General features: G+C 37.8%; 1 protein-coding gene across 1 annotated transcript in view; it reads right to left on the bottom strand.

Annotated features, from left to right (window-relative positions):
• The window catches only part of LOC103042226 (venom phosphodiesterase 1), a 115,281-nt gene that overhangs the window by 6,205 nt on the left and 89,572 nt on the right, over positions 1–19,504 (bottom strand). Inside the window, exons 20-23 of the mRNA XM_049475242.1 lie at positions 17,339–17,493; positions 7,540–7,681; positions 2,574–2,651; positions 2,303–2,435 (exon numbers count right to left, since the gene is read on the bottom strand). Of these exons, the coding sequence (XP_049331199.1) occupies positions 2,303–2,435; positions 2,574–2,651; positions 7,540–7,681; positions 17,339–17,493 (508 nt within the window). The remainder of the gene's footprint in view (positions 1–2,302; positions 2,436–2,573; positions 2,652–7,539; positions 7,682–17,338; positions 17,494–19,504) is intronic.

Raw genomic sequence — 19,504 nt, 5'->3', positions numbered from 1 at the left:
TAACCCATAGAACAATTGGGTAAGTGTATTAAAACTGCATCTCCCGAGGAAATACCTTATAACCTTATAAGTAATCCCTTATAAATCCCATCTGTGCTACATGCTACATGAGTCTCCACCTGGATGTAAGTAAGTAAGTGATGTGGGGTTGATGCTGCAGTTGGTCTGCAGGTTTAGGTTCAGCAACAGTATGTGCTGAAAGAATGAGGTCAGCTGACTACCTGAATATACTGAATATAGATCAGGTTATTCCATCAATGAATTATTTTTTTCTTCCCTGATGAACACGAGCATATTCCAAGATCACAGTGTCAGGATTCATGAGTCTGGAATAGTGAAAGAGTTCAAGATTCAGGGAGCATGAGATCATCATTTTCACACATGGATTGAGAGAGAGTTCACCACAGAGTCCAGATCTTAACCTCATTGAGAATCTTTGGGATGTGCTGGATGGAGAAGAGCTGCTTTGTGCAGTGGTTGGTCAGACTCTACCATCATCAATGCTGCTGCAAGATCTTGGTGAAAAATTAATGCAGCAACACTGGATTAAAATAAATCTTATGTAACATTGCAGAAGATTATTGAAACAATGCCACAGTGAATGCATCAAAGCAATCAAAGATAAAGACAATCCAACCAAATACTATAGATTGTGTGACTGTCACACCTTAGCCTGTGTCTGTCCAGTGTCTTTCCTTTTTTTGGTTCCTTCCTGCTCCTGTCCTGTTCTCTATTGTTTACCTGTCATGTTTCCCAGCCATGTGCTACTGTTGTGTTTTGGTCTTGTCTCCGCCTTAGCCCAGCCTTATCATCTGTAACCCCTCCTCTCTCATTTGTAACACCGCCCCCCGCATTACCTCCACAGGTGTCCCTAGTGTGTGTCTGTGTAGAAATACCCCATGTGCTCCTTCGTTCTCTGTCGCGTATTTTGTCTGATCTTGTCCTGTTACTCTGTCCGGATTGTATTTATCTGTTGTGTTTAACCTCAGACCCGCTGTTTTTTTTGTGTTCAGTGTTTTAGGTTTGCTTTTTGTAGTTCGTTTCTTTGTTTGTTATTTTTCCTTGTTTGTTGCAGTCTTTTAGTTTATCCTCTGTTTTTAGTGTTTAGTTTTTGTTCATTTAAAATATGGAAAATAAAGACTTGCATTTGCATCCTGCCTCCTTCTCTGAGTTACAGTGACCTTTTTTTTGGTGGCAGTATATATATATCAGTGGACTGCAAGGGAAGCTCAGCTTCCCCTAAAATGTAAAAAAATAAGTGATTAAATATATACTGTTGTGTGTACATGTCACTGATTAAATATGCGCTACACCGCGCTGAACCAGAATCAGCTTCTTATCACTGGTAACGCCGCGGCTTTCCTCTCACTCATTCCCACAGCTTCACAGCGCTGCTTTAAACAGTGCGGACGCTGAGCGTCCACAGACTTCAATAGCGGAGCAAAGCGCGCCAAGCGCGCGGCGAAACGAGACGAGTCATTGGATAAACGCTGGGCTTTGTCCCGTCCATCGGACACTCAGCGTCTCTGGGGGTCTATGGAGCAGTGGGCTGGCCTCGGCCGGCCCGGACGCTCAGCTTCTGCGTGATGATTGGATGATCTGTTTGAGGCGGAGTCCCTTTTTAATTGACAGCGAAATGAGCGAATCAGCGATCTTTTAGTGAAAAACTCTGTGATGGGAGAATTTTCATTCTGTTCTGAGTTGAACCTGAGACTTTCCTAATCCTTATAGCGGCATTTTCTTTATTAAAAACGACTAGCGACAAATCAAGCTTCTATTTCTGGTGCTTTTCTGTAGCTGCTTGTGTTTGGAGACTGACTTCTATCACTCTTTCTGACTTCTATCACTCTTTTCTATCGCAGTTTCTGTCCAGCGGTTGCTGCTCAGCCCCTCCACCGTCACAAAGCACTCACAGACGGACACACTTCACACTAGCCTCGCGCCAGTGCAAGGTGGGGAAAAGTAACAGGTATTTTCAGCTGTTCTGGTATGATAAAGTGAGCTGGCTGACTGGAAGTGCTGTAACAAATAAAATGTACTGATGGTCATTCCTCTTGATGAAACTGTCTCAGGACATAAATGAACAGGGGCAAGTAGTAAGTATTGTGTTATCATTAAAAATAATTAAAATAATTTAAATTAATAAAGGGATTATTCAAGGAAATTAAATTGTCCAAAAAGGAACTAAATTTACCTGCAATTTTTTCCTTTACCAACGTTAAAGATTTTGCGTAATGTTTTTTTACTGATCATTTTATGTTTATTCATGTTGCAATAGGCTGGTAGGAAGCAGTGAACATACTCTTGAATTTGCTCGGCTGTGTCGAAGTGGCCGTCGTAGTTATAGTCGAAGGCAGGGCCGGTCACCACGTTAATCCCATTATACTGAGAGGAATACTTTACCAGCAGGACGTCCTGAAAATACTGCCATATCTCTGTACCACACACACACACACACACACACACACACACACACAAATATAAACAATTTGAGAGTTAATGAAGTGAATTCGGATGTTTGGACATGGTATTATGTAACAGATGTGATAAATGTGTTATAATACGTGACTCACTCTTAAACTCTGGATACATCGGAATCACATTACTGAGAATCAGCCCATCATACTGTTCTTCTGCTGTACTGTTCAGACCTGCAACACCCCCAAACACACACACACGCACACACACACACGCACATGTTTATTAAGAACCTCCATCCAGTACTTTTGGGATGGGGGATCTTCTTAATAAACAGAGATTTTAAAACTTAACAAAATAACAAAAACATGTTACCTTACTTAACCCTCCTGTTTTATTCTGGGTCAATTTGACCCGTTTTAAAGTTTGAAGATCTAGGAAAAATAGTTAAAAGTATTTTTTTCAGTATGAAAATTCTTCTGCTTGCCTAAATTTGTGTAACAACATATAATATGAAAATGGTTCATCTCACATGTTTGCAACAACCCCATGCACAAACAAAATCTAAAACATAATTGTAATTGCAATGTTATGTTTCAACGTTATAAAAAACTATTGGTTTATATGTTCATCTTTCAAAAGTAGTGAAAAATGTTCTTTTTTTTAATGAAAAACAAGCAAATTATCCTAATTGAACCATTACCTGTTAGAGGTAAGGAACACCACTGCACTAAATATTGATAGAATAATTAGTAATGGAGTTAGTAAAAAAAATATTTATACAGCTTGTAAGGATTTTTTGGTTTCAGATATTGTAACGAGGTAGCTCACCTAAAGGTGGATTTTAACCACCAACCTTATGGGTGGGGGACTAGAGTAAACTAAGTGAGCTACCAACTGAATTATTTATAGAGAGACCCAAGTGCAGAGTGGAACTGAGATAAGGGTTAACAAGGGATATATGTATTTTAAATAGAAACTGAAAAGTTGCTTTACAGAGGGAAAAACCCAACCTCTGCTTAGTAAAACAAATGAAAATGCACTGCACTGCTGGAGGAGTTAAATAAGTGATTTGGACCAAAGGGACAACTTAGACTGCCAGGGGAAGGCTGGCCAGCTCAAATATCACAGAGCAAAGAAAATCCAAGACTAAACTTCCCAAACAATTAAACAAACTCAAAATGCTTAGAGGGAAAACTATTTCTTTCCCTTTCACTTTTTTTTTTTTTTTTGGAAAGTCGAGTTTCCAGAGAAACCCTGAGAGGAAACCTCAGAAGGGTAGGTCTGGGATACACAATAGCAAAGAGCAAGAGATTCAAGGAGAACACTCGAGAGAGACTTGTGCGTGTCAGGCAAACTCAAGACTGAGCACAGGGCTAGGGGTTGGCTCTCCTTAAATAGGAGAGGACCAGGTGTTGCTAATTGCCTGTAATCAGGGTGCAGTGGTTCTGGGTTTCCCTCTGGTGGCTGGGGGTGGCATAGCAGGTTGCCCAGCCACAGTCTGCACCCTTACAGATATCTTTTGGGATAATTAAATATGCATCCTGACAAACGAACTTAGTTTTCTTTGCTTTTATATTTTTTACTTATATTTTTTACTTATTATATTTTACTTATATTCAACACAACTTCTCTATAAGCATCGACTCTCTCTCTCTCTCACCGACAAAGGTTGCTAGGGACCTGCGTGTTATGGTTGATGACCAGCTCTCCTTCACGCACCATGTGGCCTCAGTTGCTCGATCCTGCCGCTTCGCGCTTTATAACATCAGGAAAATTAGACCATTTCTGACGCAACAGGCAACCCAACTCCTGGTACAAGCAGTCGTCATCTCACGCCTCGACTACTGCAATGCCCTGCTAACTGGCCTCCCGGCCTGCGTAGTAAAACCACTCCAAATGATCCAGAATGCAGCAGCACGTCTGGTCTTCAACCAACCAAAACGGGCACATGTAACCCCGCTGCTCATTGAGCTCCATTGGCTACCAGTTGATGCTCGCATCAAATTCAAAACTCTTACAATCGCCTACAAGGTGATGACAGAACAGCTCCTTCCTACCTGCACTCGCTCCTGAAGGCTTACGCTACCTCCCGGCCGCTGCGCTCCCCCAATGAACGTCGCCTCGCTTTGCCAAACAAACATTCACACAAAGCAATCCAGACTGTTCTCATACAGAGTTCCCCAATGGTGGAACAAACTACCCTCCACTACCAGATCAGGAGAATCTCTCACTATCTTTAATAAATTCCTGAAGACAGAGCTCCTCAAAGAGCACTTACTCTCCTAACACCTCTAACTAACTACCTTCCACTACCAGATCAGGAGAATCTCTCACTATCTTTAATAAACTCCTGAAGACAGAGCTCCTCAAAGAGCACTTACTCTCCTAACACCTCTAACTAACTACCTTCTACTACCAGATCAGGAGAATCTCTCACTATCTTTAATAAACTCTTCAAAGAGCACTTACACCTCTAACACACTAACTACTTCTAACCCCATTTCCTTCTTCCCCTCCTTCACTTCTCTATCCCTTTATTTCCCTTTGACCTCCTTTAAGCCCTATCTAAAAATGGGTTATTTTAATTCCTATTACTTTTGCACTTCATTATTGTAATTCGCTTTGGACAAAAGCGTCTGCCAAATGTAATGTAATGTAATGTAATGTAATATTCCTTAAATTTTTACCCAATCATCTAATCTTTCTACTCCTTACATTTTAAAAATAGCCTCGTTACTCGTTACCTATTTTATTTCAGCTCGTTTCCATTACGACTTCTCATTGTTCAATAAAACCCCCATCCAGATAAATCTCTCCATCCAGATAGAGTGAATCTGATTGTGATCGGATGTAGAGAAGTATAAACATGTACCACTCTGACACCCTATTGGTCTATACTGTGATCCATCACACCTGCACACGTAGTTTTGAAACCAGAACTTTTACTCTTTAACTTAACCCTTGTGTGGTGTTCGGGTCTGTGGGACCCGTTTTCATTTTTCATCAAATGATACAAAAAAAATATTTTTTCTAACTCAAACTCATTGGCATTGGCTCATTTTTGTGAAAAACATATATCAAAACACATTTTCGATAAACACACACTGTACACCCCCCCCCCCCCCCCCTACACATTTATATTACATACAGTATGTTTGGCCAAGGGCTAATAAACATTGCTTCATTTGTAAATTTTGAAACTAAACAAATTTTCTACTCATATCTTGAGTTTAATTCATTTTCTTTAATATTTTATTAAAAAACTAATAAAAAAGAGTAGCACTTTTTGAAAGAAATGTAACATAAGAAAGGTAAAGGGCAAATATTAACCATGTAAGCTGTTTATATTGCTTGCAATTTAGGTGAAGCAAGCATGAGTAAAGCATTTTAATGTAAAATTGCTTAATTTTGCTGAATTAAATACAAGTAACAAAGTAAACGAGTAACAAAAATATGAACACCACACAAGGGTTAAATACTAAAAAGCTTGAGTTGAAACTTCAAGTATCTTCTACAGAAGTATTCTAAACACTAAGTATCTATACTTCTACCTACAGAGTAATGAATGGAGATACTTTTTACACCTTTGTCAATGAATGCAATTAAAACCTCAAAGTAGTGCTCCAAAGTCTGGTAAAAAAAAAACTCTTCTCTAGAGAGTATTCTCTAGAGACAGTTACTCCAACAAATGCTGGATAAACTGTATTTAATTCCTTCAGAAGATTTCAGAAGAAACAAAAAATGTGTCCAAAAAAGTGTCCAAATATGTTTTGTTAACATAGTGTATGTTTGATAAAGCATGTTTGATAAAACAGTCAAATCTTCATATTGTATCTTAATTTCATGAGTAGTGGACCAATATAATTGCTTATTTTTACTTTAAACATATATATTTTTTTTACATTGACTTCCATTAAAAGTTATAAAGGTTCTGTTGTAAAGTAAATATTTCAAAGATATTGCAGCGTTTTAATACGAACACAACAAAAACAACTTATACAAAACTCATATCTCAGAAATGAACAAAAAAAATTCTTAACCTCAATTTCTGTTAGTCTAAACCTCATTTCCAGTCATATTGGGTGATATCATCATGGAACATTAACACACTGGCGCACTTTGTGGTCAACATTTAAATCATTGTAGTTTCGTTATGTTTTTCTTTCAGCTCTCCCAGATCCAGCCACTGACTAATGCATTTAAAAACAGTTACTCCCAAATTAATTCATCAGCGTATTGTGAAAGCAACTTAAAGAGAGAGTTATAGATAATACCAGTTTATGGAGAGCTTACTCACCTCCTCATTTGGAGGTGTGTAGTGATGATCTAATCTGAAGCTACATGAAGTTTGGAGGTGTGTAGTGATGATCTAATCTGAAGCTACATGAAGTTTGGAGGTGTGTAGTGATGAACTCTGGAGCTACATGAAGTTTGGAGGTGTGTAGTGATGATCTAATCTGAAGCTACATGAAGTTTGGAGGTGTGTAGTGATGAACTCTGAAGCTACATGAAGTTTGGAGGTGTGTAGTGATGATCTAATCTGAAGCTACATGAAGTTTGGAGGTGTGTAGTGATAAACTCTGAAGCTACATAAAGTTTGGAGGTGTGTAGTGATGAACTCTGAAGCTACATGAAGTTTGGAGGTGTGTAGTGATGATCTAATCTGAAGCTACATGAAGTTTGGAGGTGTGTAGTGATGAACTTATCTGAAGCTACATGAAGGTTGGAGGTGTGTAGTGATGAACTCTGAAGCTACATAAAGTTTGGAGGTGTGTAGTGATGATCTAATCTGAAGCTACATGAAGTTTGGAGGTGTGTAGTGATGAACTCTGAAGCTACATGAAGTTTGGAGGTGTGTAGTGATGAACTCTGAAGCTACATGAAGTTTGGAGGTGTGTAGTGATGAACTCTGAAGCTACATAAAGTTTGGAGGTGTGTAGTGATGATCTAATCTGAAGCTACATGAAGTTTGGAGGTGTGTAGTGATGATCTAATCTGAAGCTACATGAAGTTTGGAGGTGTGTAGTGTATTGTATTGTAGTGTAAGTTATTAAGCTAGAAAATATGATTTGTGTTTTAAGGAGCAGAAGATACTGGTAATTCTTGAGAAGTACGTACTGGGCGGGTACAGGAAGGCATGTGTGACGTTGCCGGCGTTGGTGTATTGATCACAGGTGGGACTCTGATCCTCTGGGATTCGAACATCTGGCCTCAGACAGTCTTCCGTCACTCCTGGCAGAGGGTCAGAACTTCCTCCAGCCTGTGCAGACAGACACATGCTCAGTCATACACTGCACTCATGTCTGCTGTGATGTAATGTGATAATGTTTGTTTGGTTGTGAACACTGTGTGTTGTGTCTGTCTGGGAAAAATGAAGAGGTTTCTCTTCATGATTCAGATTTTATAGAGCCAAAAACCAGACCGCTGACTTCCGAGACTTCTGTCTCAACTTCTGTCGAGACGTAAAACTTCCAGAAGCACTGCTGTTTCTGATCCACTCACACCAGCACAACACCCATTAAAGGAGTACTCCAGTGTAAAATTGACTTTGGGTGTAGTAAAACATGATTAAAAATACTTACCTTTGTTGAGTAGCACACCTCCGCTCTCCCGCAGCTTTCTGAGATCCAGAAATTTTGTATTTTTTGCCCAGATCTCTTTACAATAGCCTTATCGGGGCATATTTTACCCCTGATAAATTGCTTTTTTACACCGTTATCCATACTCAAAGTAACTCCACACCTCATTGGTAGAATCATGAGAGCGCTGACATTTAAAACAAAGCATTAATAACTTTGTTTATTAAAATAAAAGTGCACAAGAAGCTTATTAAAATAAATGCTCTGGGTGCTGGCTGCTACGCCAGGAGTCTATGCATATACTGTATGTCTGTCATTATCAATACAATTATGGCGGCACCTGGAAATTTACCTGCGCTACGGGTTGCAAACAGTGGTTATTAATAAGCTTCTTGTGCAGTCTTAAAGTTAAATTAATACCTTGTTTTAAATGTTAAGGCTCTCCAGATTCTACCAAAGATGTGTGGAGCTACTTTGAGCCTCAATAACGGTGTAAAAAGCAATTTATCAGGGCAAAATATGCCCCAATACGGCCATTTTACAGAGTGCTGGGCAAAAAGCACAAAATTACTCAATCTCAGAAAGCTGCAGACGAACGGAGGTGGGCTATTCAACAAAGGTTATTACTCTATATCATGTTTTACTACACCAAAAGTCCATTTTACACCAGAGTTCTCCTTTAATCATGTTTTCACACCTGTAGTTGGTTTCTATGGACGCTGTAAATTTGTCACTGTGCTTTTAAACATAGTCTTTTTAATGAGACGTGCAGCGCAGATGTGGGCAGTGAAGGCCGCACAGACTGCGCTCAGTGTGAAAACAGCATGGAGCAGCAGAGACAGAGTTTGTTCATAGCTGTGATAATCTGTTAGCATTATCTGGCAAATATATCAGATTAAACTGCACCTTATTGGACCGAGACCATCGTTTTGATCCACTGTTTTCACATGTGCTCAATTGAACCGCACTAAAAATAAAATTTTAACCGAAACAAATATTGCTAGTGTGAAAACACCCTGACTCACCAATCTAGGTGTACCACCCATCCTGTAAAATACAAAATGGTAGTTTATTAGGCAATTAAATGTTGCATCCCGTATTGAACCACTACATAATTTGATTTATTCCCTATGTCCAAAAATGTCCAAAACACGTCTGTCACACACACAAAGTCAAAAGTCAAATAAATGATCTTTTATTTAATATGCAGTAGTATTAGCCAATATAATTTCAATTATATAAGGTCATTGGAGCTGATAAGATGGGAGTATCACACGGGAGTCGGTAAATGAATCAAACTCCACAACGATTCATGGATAATGACTCACTGAGCATCACTCAGTATACACAGTGTATCCACAGCAGTACCCACAACAAGCTTTCTTCACTTGGTGATCAGCCAGTACTGTCTGGTTCTGTGATAGTAAGCACCAAAATGAGTAATTCAAAATATCCAGCAAACATCTAGATAACGTCAAGATAAGATGTGCTGGATGCTACACAGAGATTCCCAACTGTGCCAAACACGACCTCAGATTTGATATTTTCTACAGTGCAGCGACAGCTGAATAAATACAAAAGGTAATCGGGAAATAAGCCAAATGTTTAAGACCTTAAATTCAGTGTTTTTGATTGTTTTAAAATGTTCTTCATTGCGGATCAACACTACAGTCATCCAAACTTTGAAGAAAAACATATTAAATTATTTAGTAAACAAAAAGTGTTAAATACACCTGAATATGTTTTATATTTCACATTCTTCAAAGTAGCTCCTCTTGTTTAGATGATCAGTTTTGCACATCTTGGCGGGATTCCCTCACTCAGCCTGGAATTCAGGCTTTCAGTTAACAGCTGTGCTGAACTCATCAAGAGTTAATTACTTGAATGTCTTGCCTCTTAATGTTAATGTTTGAGAGCATCAGTTGTTAAGTAGTGAAGAGGTAGAGTTACAGGTATACAATGAATAGATCTGTTTAAGTAATGTTTTAATCCATATTATGAGAAGCAAGAAAAAAGAAAAAAAGAAAACAATACTTTAACCCTTTCAGACCTTGCAACCATTACAATGGACATCACATTTTTTTTAAGATGTTTTGTTGCATATAACACTAATTAAGACACTGTGCATCTGAATATATATATATATATTTATTTTTTTACTAATTTTATGTGACTCAGAGCACTTTTTTATCATGATTAGGGATGGTCTTTTTTAAATTAAAAGGTATATCAATATCAAATATCAAATAAAAAATAAAAGTTAAGCACAGGCTTCCAATGCAAAAAAAAAAAAAAAAAAATTCAATATTTAGTTAATTATTTGAGTTTAAAATTTATATACAGTTTTTATTAGGATATAAGAGACTTATTTTGTGTTCATCACAGGCAGAAAATAGCATTATTATATTTTTCCATAACTGGATCATAATTCAGGTCTGAAGGGGTTAAGAAGTGAAGGTCTATCAATCCAGAAAGAAGATTTAAAAGAAGATTTAAAAGTATCCTCAAAGACCGTCAAAAATGTTAAGATGAAAGTGGCACTCATCAGGACCGCCCCAGATAAGAGCATCTAAATGCTTCTTAACAGAGTATTTTGGTTTAACACTTTTAAGTTACTACATGATTCCTTATGTGTTCCTTCATGTGTGGTTCACTTCAGTATTCATTTACAATGTTAGGGAAAAAAAAACATTGAATAAGAACATCTGACTGGTACTCTATATGTCACCATTAGTTTCATATCACAAGGTCACATTCTGAGAAAGTTAAATAGGTTCAGTCATTATATCTGGTATTTTTCCTACGGCCCCTAAAATGTAGCTCACAGTTGGAGACAAACTTGGTCAAATATAATCACATCAAAAGTGAAGTTCAGGAAAATAAATCCAAAATTGAACGATGTAATGGTTTAGTTCAGTAAATATTGTCGAACCTTAACCATTAATCATCCTAAAATCTAACTCTAACTATATCCATTTAAATCAAACCCTAAACCCAATCCTGAAATGTTAAGATGTTGGGTTGGGTTGGTTTAGAGTTGGTTGTAGGGATACATTCAATAGAAAATCCTTTACTTTCACCTTTCAGTTAAATTGCATTTCATAGACATTCAGTTGAATGTTAGTTGAGCGTCAATGAGGCCAACAAATGGACCATCCAAGTAAAGAGTTACCCTTACTTTAACTTCAACTCAGACCCTGATATGTTGATAGAACACAAAAGAGCAGTGCAGCAAAATGACACAAGAATTTGAACTAAAAGACTGCTACGAAAATAGTTAATATACATGTTACAAGGTTTTCAAAAGGAGGGGTACTAAGTAATGACCATACAGGGTACCTACACTTTTGCTTTAGGCCATTTCTTAATTTTTAAAATATTTTCAAAAAAAAAATTATAGAAAGAAAAATAAAGCACTGTGACTGCAGATACCAGTATTTTTGGCCAGGATTGTACGTCTTAAAGAATATATCTATATTTTTTTTATATCCTGATGAGATAATCATGATACTACTTCATTGTATAGTCCATTTTATAGGTATACGCCTATATATTCTACCTATAAAACCTACCTCAACCATTTTCTCATTCAGTAAATAATTGCAGCTTTGTCAAAAAGAAAGGTGAAACAGTTTATTATCTTATTAAAAGTTGCACAAGCATTAACAAGCCATTTTTCCATCTTAAATTGGAATTTATTATTTTCTTTTAAAGCACAGTTTAGCAGTTTTTCATGACATGTCACAAGTTAGTAGAGTCACCGGTACTCCATGACATGTGCATGGACTGATGAGGAAGTATCAAGTGAGTCAGACCTTCCTAGAAGCTAGTGCTTGACCTATCGTATCTTTATCATATTAAATCATCATTATATTAATCAAAATTGGGACAACGTACCAAAGATAGAAGTTTTGTGCTGATCAATCAGAGGTCATTTACTTTAATACATTTACAGTGAAACAGAGTCATGAAATTATGCCCTTTGATTTCTCAAGCCTTGTCCCAGCAATCACACTGTAAAACACTATAAAAATAGAAACAAGTTACACCAACAAAGCATTAAAATACTATAAAAAGATTATCTCATAATGCAATCAAGCGATAAAAGTTAACAAAAACAGGGAAATTCAAGCTGAGGTCTGGAAGATCAACAAAACATTCAGAGATGACTACTTGTAAGATTTTAAGAAGGCTTATAGGAGCTCATGGAGCTTATGTTAAAAGGTCATAGTACGGAGGAGGAGGAGGTCATGGTACTGAGATCATGGTACAGAGGTCATGGTAAGGAGGTCATGGTGTGGAGCTAACAGTAAGGAGGTCATGGTACAGAGGTCATGTAAAGAAGTCATTGTACAGAGTTCATGGTACTGAGATCGTTGTACGGAGGTCACGGTAGGGAGGTCATGGTAAGGAAATTATCGTACCAAGGAACAGTGGTCTCAGTAAGGAGGCCATAATACGGAGAAAATAGAAATTAAGGCACATTAATGAGGTCATGGTATGGAGGCCACACAATAGAAACAAAAGTATGGAGGCTGAACACAAAGGTCATGGTTTGGAAGTCACGATATGGAGGACTTGGTTTGGAGAGCATGGTAACGGTAAGAAGATCATAGTACGGAGGTTATAATACGGAACCCATGATAAGGAGGTCATTATACTTTGTTCATGGTACAGAGGTAAAGAGCAAACGTATGGAGACCATGGTCATGGTTTGGAAGTAATGGTATGGAGGACTCGGTTTGGAGAGCAAGGTAAAGACATCAAGACCAAGAGGTCATGGTTTGGGAGTCACAGTAAGGAGGTCATAATACGGAGAATGGAGTATAGAAATTAAGGCACAGTAATGAGGTCATGGTATGGAGGCCACACAATAGAAACAAAAGTATGGAGGCTGAACACAAAGATCATGGTTTGGAAGGCACGATATGGAGGACTTGGTTTGGAGAGCAAGATATAGACATCCATACACAGAGGTCATGGTTTGGAAGTCACAGTATGGAGGTCATGATACGGAGAATGGGTAATGGAAGTCAAAGCACGGTGGTCACAGGAAGGAGATCACGATATGGAGGGAAAAGAAAAGTATGGACGCCAAATTCAAAGGTCATTTGATCAAAAGTCATTTGGAAGTCTCTTGGAAGTATAGAGGGAAAGGTATACACATCAAGGCACATAAGTGAAGTTTGGAAACAACGATATAGACATCATACTACAGGGGACATGCTACAGAGGACATGCTATGTCATGGTATGGAGGTAACGTATGGATGTCATTTGACAGGGTGTAACATATGGAGGTCATGGATTGGAATTCACAGTACAGGGATCACAGTACAGATGTCTCACTATAGAGGTCAAGCTACGAATGTCATGGTTTGGAGGTCACAGATTGATGGAAAATACACAGTATAAACACAAATTTCAAAATTGTGTATGCCTCCCAAGAAACAATAAGCTGTAAGCCGTTGGATTTGGTGGTACGTGGGAACTGTAGTGGGTCAGTAGTATTGCTGTGGTAACTGTCTGTAGTCCCAAAATATTGTGAGAACGCGAGTGAAATTTTGATGAGTAATATTTTCTTGGTGTAATATTTCGACATTTCGCTCTCGACATTCTGGGCTGAGAAAGGAGATTCTTTATCTTGCATGAATCATCCGGTAATCCCACCAAGATTACATTACATAACCTCTTCTAAGACAGGGTTTAGTCTAAAAAATATGAATTTAGTCACTTGAAATAAAAGAGCTTCCCAATAGTAAGGAAGAAAATAACTGATTTCTCCCAGAAATTGTTTTAACAGTGGTTATTTAGTCAACCAGCATGGGTTCTTTTCTGACATGGAAGAGTAAAAGACTTCAAAAAATGACAATTAAAGGATGCATTAACTTACAAACATGAAAACTCTCGAACCAGAATACTTGCCTCACAGCACTTAATGTTTGATGCCTGGCTAAAGGGAAACTGAACATACTTTTTTTTTAAACAATAAAACATTAAGAAAAGTCGCATATTTGCAACAAAACATCTGTTATGAAATATGGTAGCTTGCTTGGCAATTTGTAGGTCCCTAGAAAGTCTAGGAGCCATGGTAAACGACTTCTATGGAAGTCAAGGGACCCATTGCAGGGGCCCTTGTGATCAAGCCTTTCTCCTCTCTAGGGCCCCCTGGTAGGGGCTCTCATAACCAAGGCCCTCTAAAAATATGCCCCCCTCTTTTCTAGGACCCCTAATGGCCAGAAGTCGAAGTCAGAGCAGTGCCACAGTGCCTTTTCCATTTTCATAAGGGGCCCAAAAGCATGGCTAAGGCACCCAAGAGGTCCTGGGGTGAAAGTCCCTAATAGTCAGAGGATCCTTAAAATGGAGGGTCCTTGGAAAAAAAAATATATTGTATCATAAATGTTGAAAGGCATCGCAATTTTCTTGGGCCAGGGCCCCCCTGACCTCACGGGCCCCTGAGCGCTCACCCCACTGGCCTGGTCAGTAATCCAGCCATGAATGTGACTGGTCTATTTACAGCTCAAAGTACATAAGTAAGTGCAGTGTGCAGGGTGAGTTCGTATGAGGTGAAGGTGTAATTAGATATCCTGTGTTGTGAGACAGGTAAGATGCGGTTTTGTGATGGACTCATGGACTGACACCAGAGTCCCTGAAGGAAACCTATACAGCCAGGAGATGAGCTTGAAAACAGGTAGAGACTTGAACCCAAGACTCCTGTGCCGAAAGGCAAAAATGCTAAATACCACTGTCCACAAACCACCACGGTAGTAATATAGAGCGAAGATCTTTTTCCTTAAGGGATTTAGGGCCCTATTTTAGCAATCTATAGTGCAACCGATCAAAGTTGACTCTGAAGATACACCAGCAGCTCATTTAAAGGAACAATATTGTTATTTTATTCTTTATTCTGTTTATTGTTGACGTAAAAGCTGGATTTGTGCTCTGCAGTACATTTATTTGTGTGTGTAACAAGCAGGGTGTGCGCAACATGCACAGCGTTCTTGCCTGTTTAAGACAGGCTTGGGGCAGCTGACTATTAACTGTTGTCGGGGTTTTAATCAGGCAGTGGCGCACCTGTGTTTCCTGCTGTCAAGACAGAAAAGTACCTAAACACACCTTATTTCAAGTGTAAATTTATTCCTAAACTCTGACACTATATTAATGGCACCTTGGGCAGGGTGTAAGATGGGCCCTTAGTCTATAATTATTGCTGTCAGATTTTGCAGACTACTTTATTAATATTGCAAAGCAAGACTTTACAAATGTGTTTTTTAATCTTATTCATACTCAATAAAACTTCTTATTCTTAATTTGTCTTTTGAGAAAACCCCTAAGAAGAGTCCTTATTTACTAATTCTGAATTACTTACTGTTCTGAAAAATGTATTTCTTCTTAAAAGTTACTGACAGTTTTCAGGAAGAGTCTGACATTAGCCAGTGTTTTATTTGGAATTTGTTCACTCTACAAGGACAATTGGATCCATCACTATAAAAGAACAGCAGTTAATAATTCTGCTGTTTAAATAATGAATCCATCTCTTAGGGAAATATGGGTTAATCAGGTCTGTTCTTGGGAACTCTGTAATGTGTATTTTACAACACTTTGTAAGTTTTGCTTCTCAGGAAAATGTTTTTATTCCAGCCCTTTGTTAATAATTAGTGAACTTTTAGATGACATCACTCTATATAAAATTCCAGCTCAACCAGCCACCATATTATTACACCTACCGTATTATTGCACTGTGCTTCGTTGCTTGTCTCGTAGAGCGTGTAATTGAGTTCAGACAGGACGTGTCTACAAATATCGGTGAATATAAGAGATACGTTGAGGTTTTGGTGTGTTGTTCCCATGGTTTGAAAGTGAAACTGATATCAGTTAGTCAGTAGCTTTATCCATTCTAGTGTTAAAGACAGTGAACAGCTGGTGTATGTGGATACTGCTGAACATGTTCCAGTCTGGTTATATGCTACTGTCAGTAACTAGTAGAAGGGGGCCCCCTGAGAAGGATACAGTGTTGTACTTTCTTGCGGTGACCATTACAGAATTTAAACAGCCTCTGCTGAAGAATCAAATCCTGTTTGATGGGAAACTTGAAGTAAATGTAAACCTGTGCCTCCCCTTCAAATGCTATTTACAGTAAAGGTTGAGCATTTTAATGATGTAAAGCCTGAGTTGGTACATCAGTACATCTGTAATATAATTGTGGTTGAGAATAAAAATGCTACACACTAAGAAACTAAGATATGATGGTTTGTTTGGGGCCAGTTTTTTTGGATAGCTTTTTTTATCCTTAACCCTTTCAGACCTGAATTATGTGCCAATGTTTAAAAAAATAAAAATAAATAATAATAATAATAATAACAATAATAATAATAATAATAATAATAATAATAATAATAATAACAACAATGCTGTTTTCTGACTGCAATGCACACAAAAAGTATTATAATATGAAATCTCTATTAACATTAAATCCAATTTACTAAAGTAAGTAACTGTTTTTTTATGTCTAATGAATTGGAAGCCTGTGCTTCACATTTTTATTTTAGATTAGATATTGAAGTACCACTTTAAAATAAGACTACCTTTATAAAGGGTTTATAAATGGTTTACAATTAGTTTATTAATGGTTACTAATTATGTTGTAAATGCCTTAAAAATCATTAATAATCAGTTATAACACATGCGTAGAAAGGGCAACAATGACCTGTTGTTTGCCAAACAGTGAACCCACAGCCATCTATATTGTTGCACTTTCTCTGTATGTGTTATAACTGATTATTAATGATTTTTAAGGCTTTTACAACCTAGTTATTAACCATTGATAAACTAGTTGTAAACCATTTTTAAACCCTTTATAAAGGTAGTCTTATTTTAAAGTGGTACCGATATTGACGTTTTTGTTCACAAGCCATTCCTAAACACAAACATAAACATGAAAAAGTGCTCTAAATTACTCACAGTTAATAAAAATTAGTTGTTTTTTATGGCCTCTCTGGCTCTGATGCTGTTTTTTCCAGTGGGTAGTGGGCGGGGCTAAGCTATTGTTTCATTGGCTCATAAACTTTTTTTTGGCTAGTTTATAGTCTATTCTGATTAAAAACAGGTCTCAATTAGTGCTTAGTGCAACAAAATAATAAACACAGGGTCTGAAAGGGTTATTAAATTAAATCATCATTTAAAAACTGTTTTTTTTATCTTTACTCAGGTTATCTTTGTCTGATATTAAAGTTTTTTGATAATCTGAAAAATGTAAGTATGAGAAAAAAAGCAAAAAGCTAATAAAAGAAAAGAAATCTGTATGTGTGTGTGTATCTTTGTGTGTGTGTGTGTTCTCACCGGTTTTTCCACGGTAAATGAGCTCCACAGAGGCATGTGTGTGTTTCGGCTGTAGGCACTGATAAACCCTTCTTGGTGCAGAAGACAGTATTCAGAGAGGGACTGCAGGACTCGGGGTCTCCCAAACATCAGGTGTTTCTTCTCACTAGCAGCCTCTGCAAACACACACACACATACATACAAAATATGCATCCATGTACCATTTTACAAACACACTTTTACCCTTTTACACAACTCTGGTGCCAATGGGTTCATGCTTATCTGCTCCAGAGAGTCCTATTCTATTGGCAAAACTTATATTCAAGAAATAGGCAAGCTACAGGGGTTGGACAATGAAACTGAAACACCTGGTTTTAGAGCACAATAATTTATTGTTCTGACGGACAGTTCTGGTAGAAACAGGAGAGTTGAGGTGCACATTGAATTCTGCGTGATTTGATCAGCTGTGGTTTTATGTTTTTTGGATACAATCCGGGTTAGCACCCGAACATCCCTTTCAGACAGCTTCCTCTTACAGCGTCCACAGTTAATCCTGTTGGATGTGGTTGGTCCTTCTTGGTGGTATGCTGACATTACCCTGGATACCGTGGCTCTTGATACATCACAAAGACTTGCTGTCTTGGTCACAGATGCGCCAGCAAGACGTGAACCGACAATTTGTCCTCTTTTGAACTCTGGTATGTCACCTATAATGTTGTGTGCATTGCAATATTTTGAGCAAAACTGTTAAAGCTCTTACCCTGCTAACTGAACCTTCACACTCTGCTCTAACTGGTACAATGTACAATTAATGAAGATTGGCCACCAGGCTGCTCCAATTTAGCCATGAAACCTCCCACACTAAAATGATGACAGGTGTTTCAGTTTCATTGTCCAACCCCTGTTTGTGTGTGAAGCTTTTATGAAACTGGACAACTATGCATTGTATAGAACCACATACTGCAGCATGCAAAAATCTTTGATGCACTATGTATTTAAAAATCTTCATTCCTATATTCTAAACTAAAATAGCTTTACAATATTATGCTAATCTCAAGAACTCTATTCAGCACCTCATCCCATTTTTTCTAATGGAAAGGGCTCCCTTTTGGACATTTTTAGCAGAAGACATTTCATGATGGCACCTTTTACTACTAGAAAGAGGGCACCCACATTTTATTATAACACATTTCTTGCTTTAGAAGCATTTTGTCATAATTCAATTTAAGACTGGGAATTCAAACAGGCGGTACGTCACTTTTTTCAGCAAGTTATGCAGCCAACATGGCATTTTATCTGTTTTTACCACTCTAGAGAACACTTTAATAAGGCTTTTTTAACCATGGGGACACCAGGGGGGGCAGTTGCCCCCCTTTCCCTCACAAAAGTCCTCCAGTGGGTTCCAGTGTTTACAGAACGAAGCTGAGTTACGTAACCGCAGTCCTGTGAGGCCAGCTTCCAACACAGCTGGAGATTTTACTGCACAAGCACACTAACTTCTCTAGTTAGATAACTGACATATTTGGCAGGTTTAGGAGGTGTGAGGAACCATTAGAAACCATTAGAATGTGTTGAATCAGGCCCTCAGTTTTTCCCCCTAAACTAAAGCAGACATATGCGTGCCCTTAAAATGCACTTTTAAAAAGTAAACTTTTACATTTGCCATGTCTGAGTGGGTACATCTGTTATCCATTATATAATTTATTAATATTATTTTTATTGTTTTTGCTGGCAATACATCCGCTAAAATACTATCAGAACTCTGCTGTCAGGTTTGCAGACCAAACTAATGAGCATCAAGCCAGAAGATAAGCAAAGCTTGTTGGGATCATAACATAGAAGGGTAACACTTTCTATGAATGTCATCTCTATAAGACTCTATAAACATACTCATAACACATTATAATGCATTCACAACGCATTATAAACATGGCTATACATACGTATAAAAATGTATAATTCATTATAGCCATGTTTATTATGCATTATGAACTGTGATTATAATGCATTAATAGCTGTGTTTATAACATGTTATACATCAATACCAAGAAACTCAGTCCCAGCTTACACACTTTATCATGACTAAAAAAAACTTCCAACTTATAAACACACCCTAAATAATCCTATAAAAATATTTTTTAACAACTCATAAATTGTGCTTGTCTTGAATATAACATTAATTATAGT

The sequence above is a fragment of the Astyanax mexicanus genome, chromosome 2, assembly GCF_023375975.1.
Source record: "Astyanax mexicanus isolate ESR-SI-001 chromosome 2, AstMex3_surface, whole genome shotgun sequence".
Taxonomy (NCBI): Eukaryota; Metazoa; Chordata; class Actinopteri; order Characiformes; family Acestrorhamphidae; genus Astyanax; species Astyanax mexicanus.
This window is presented reverse-complemented; position numbering and strand designations above follow the sequence as displayed.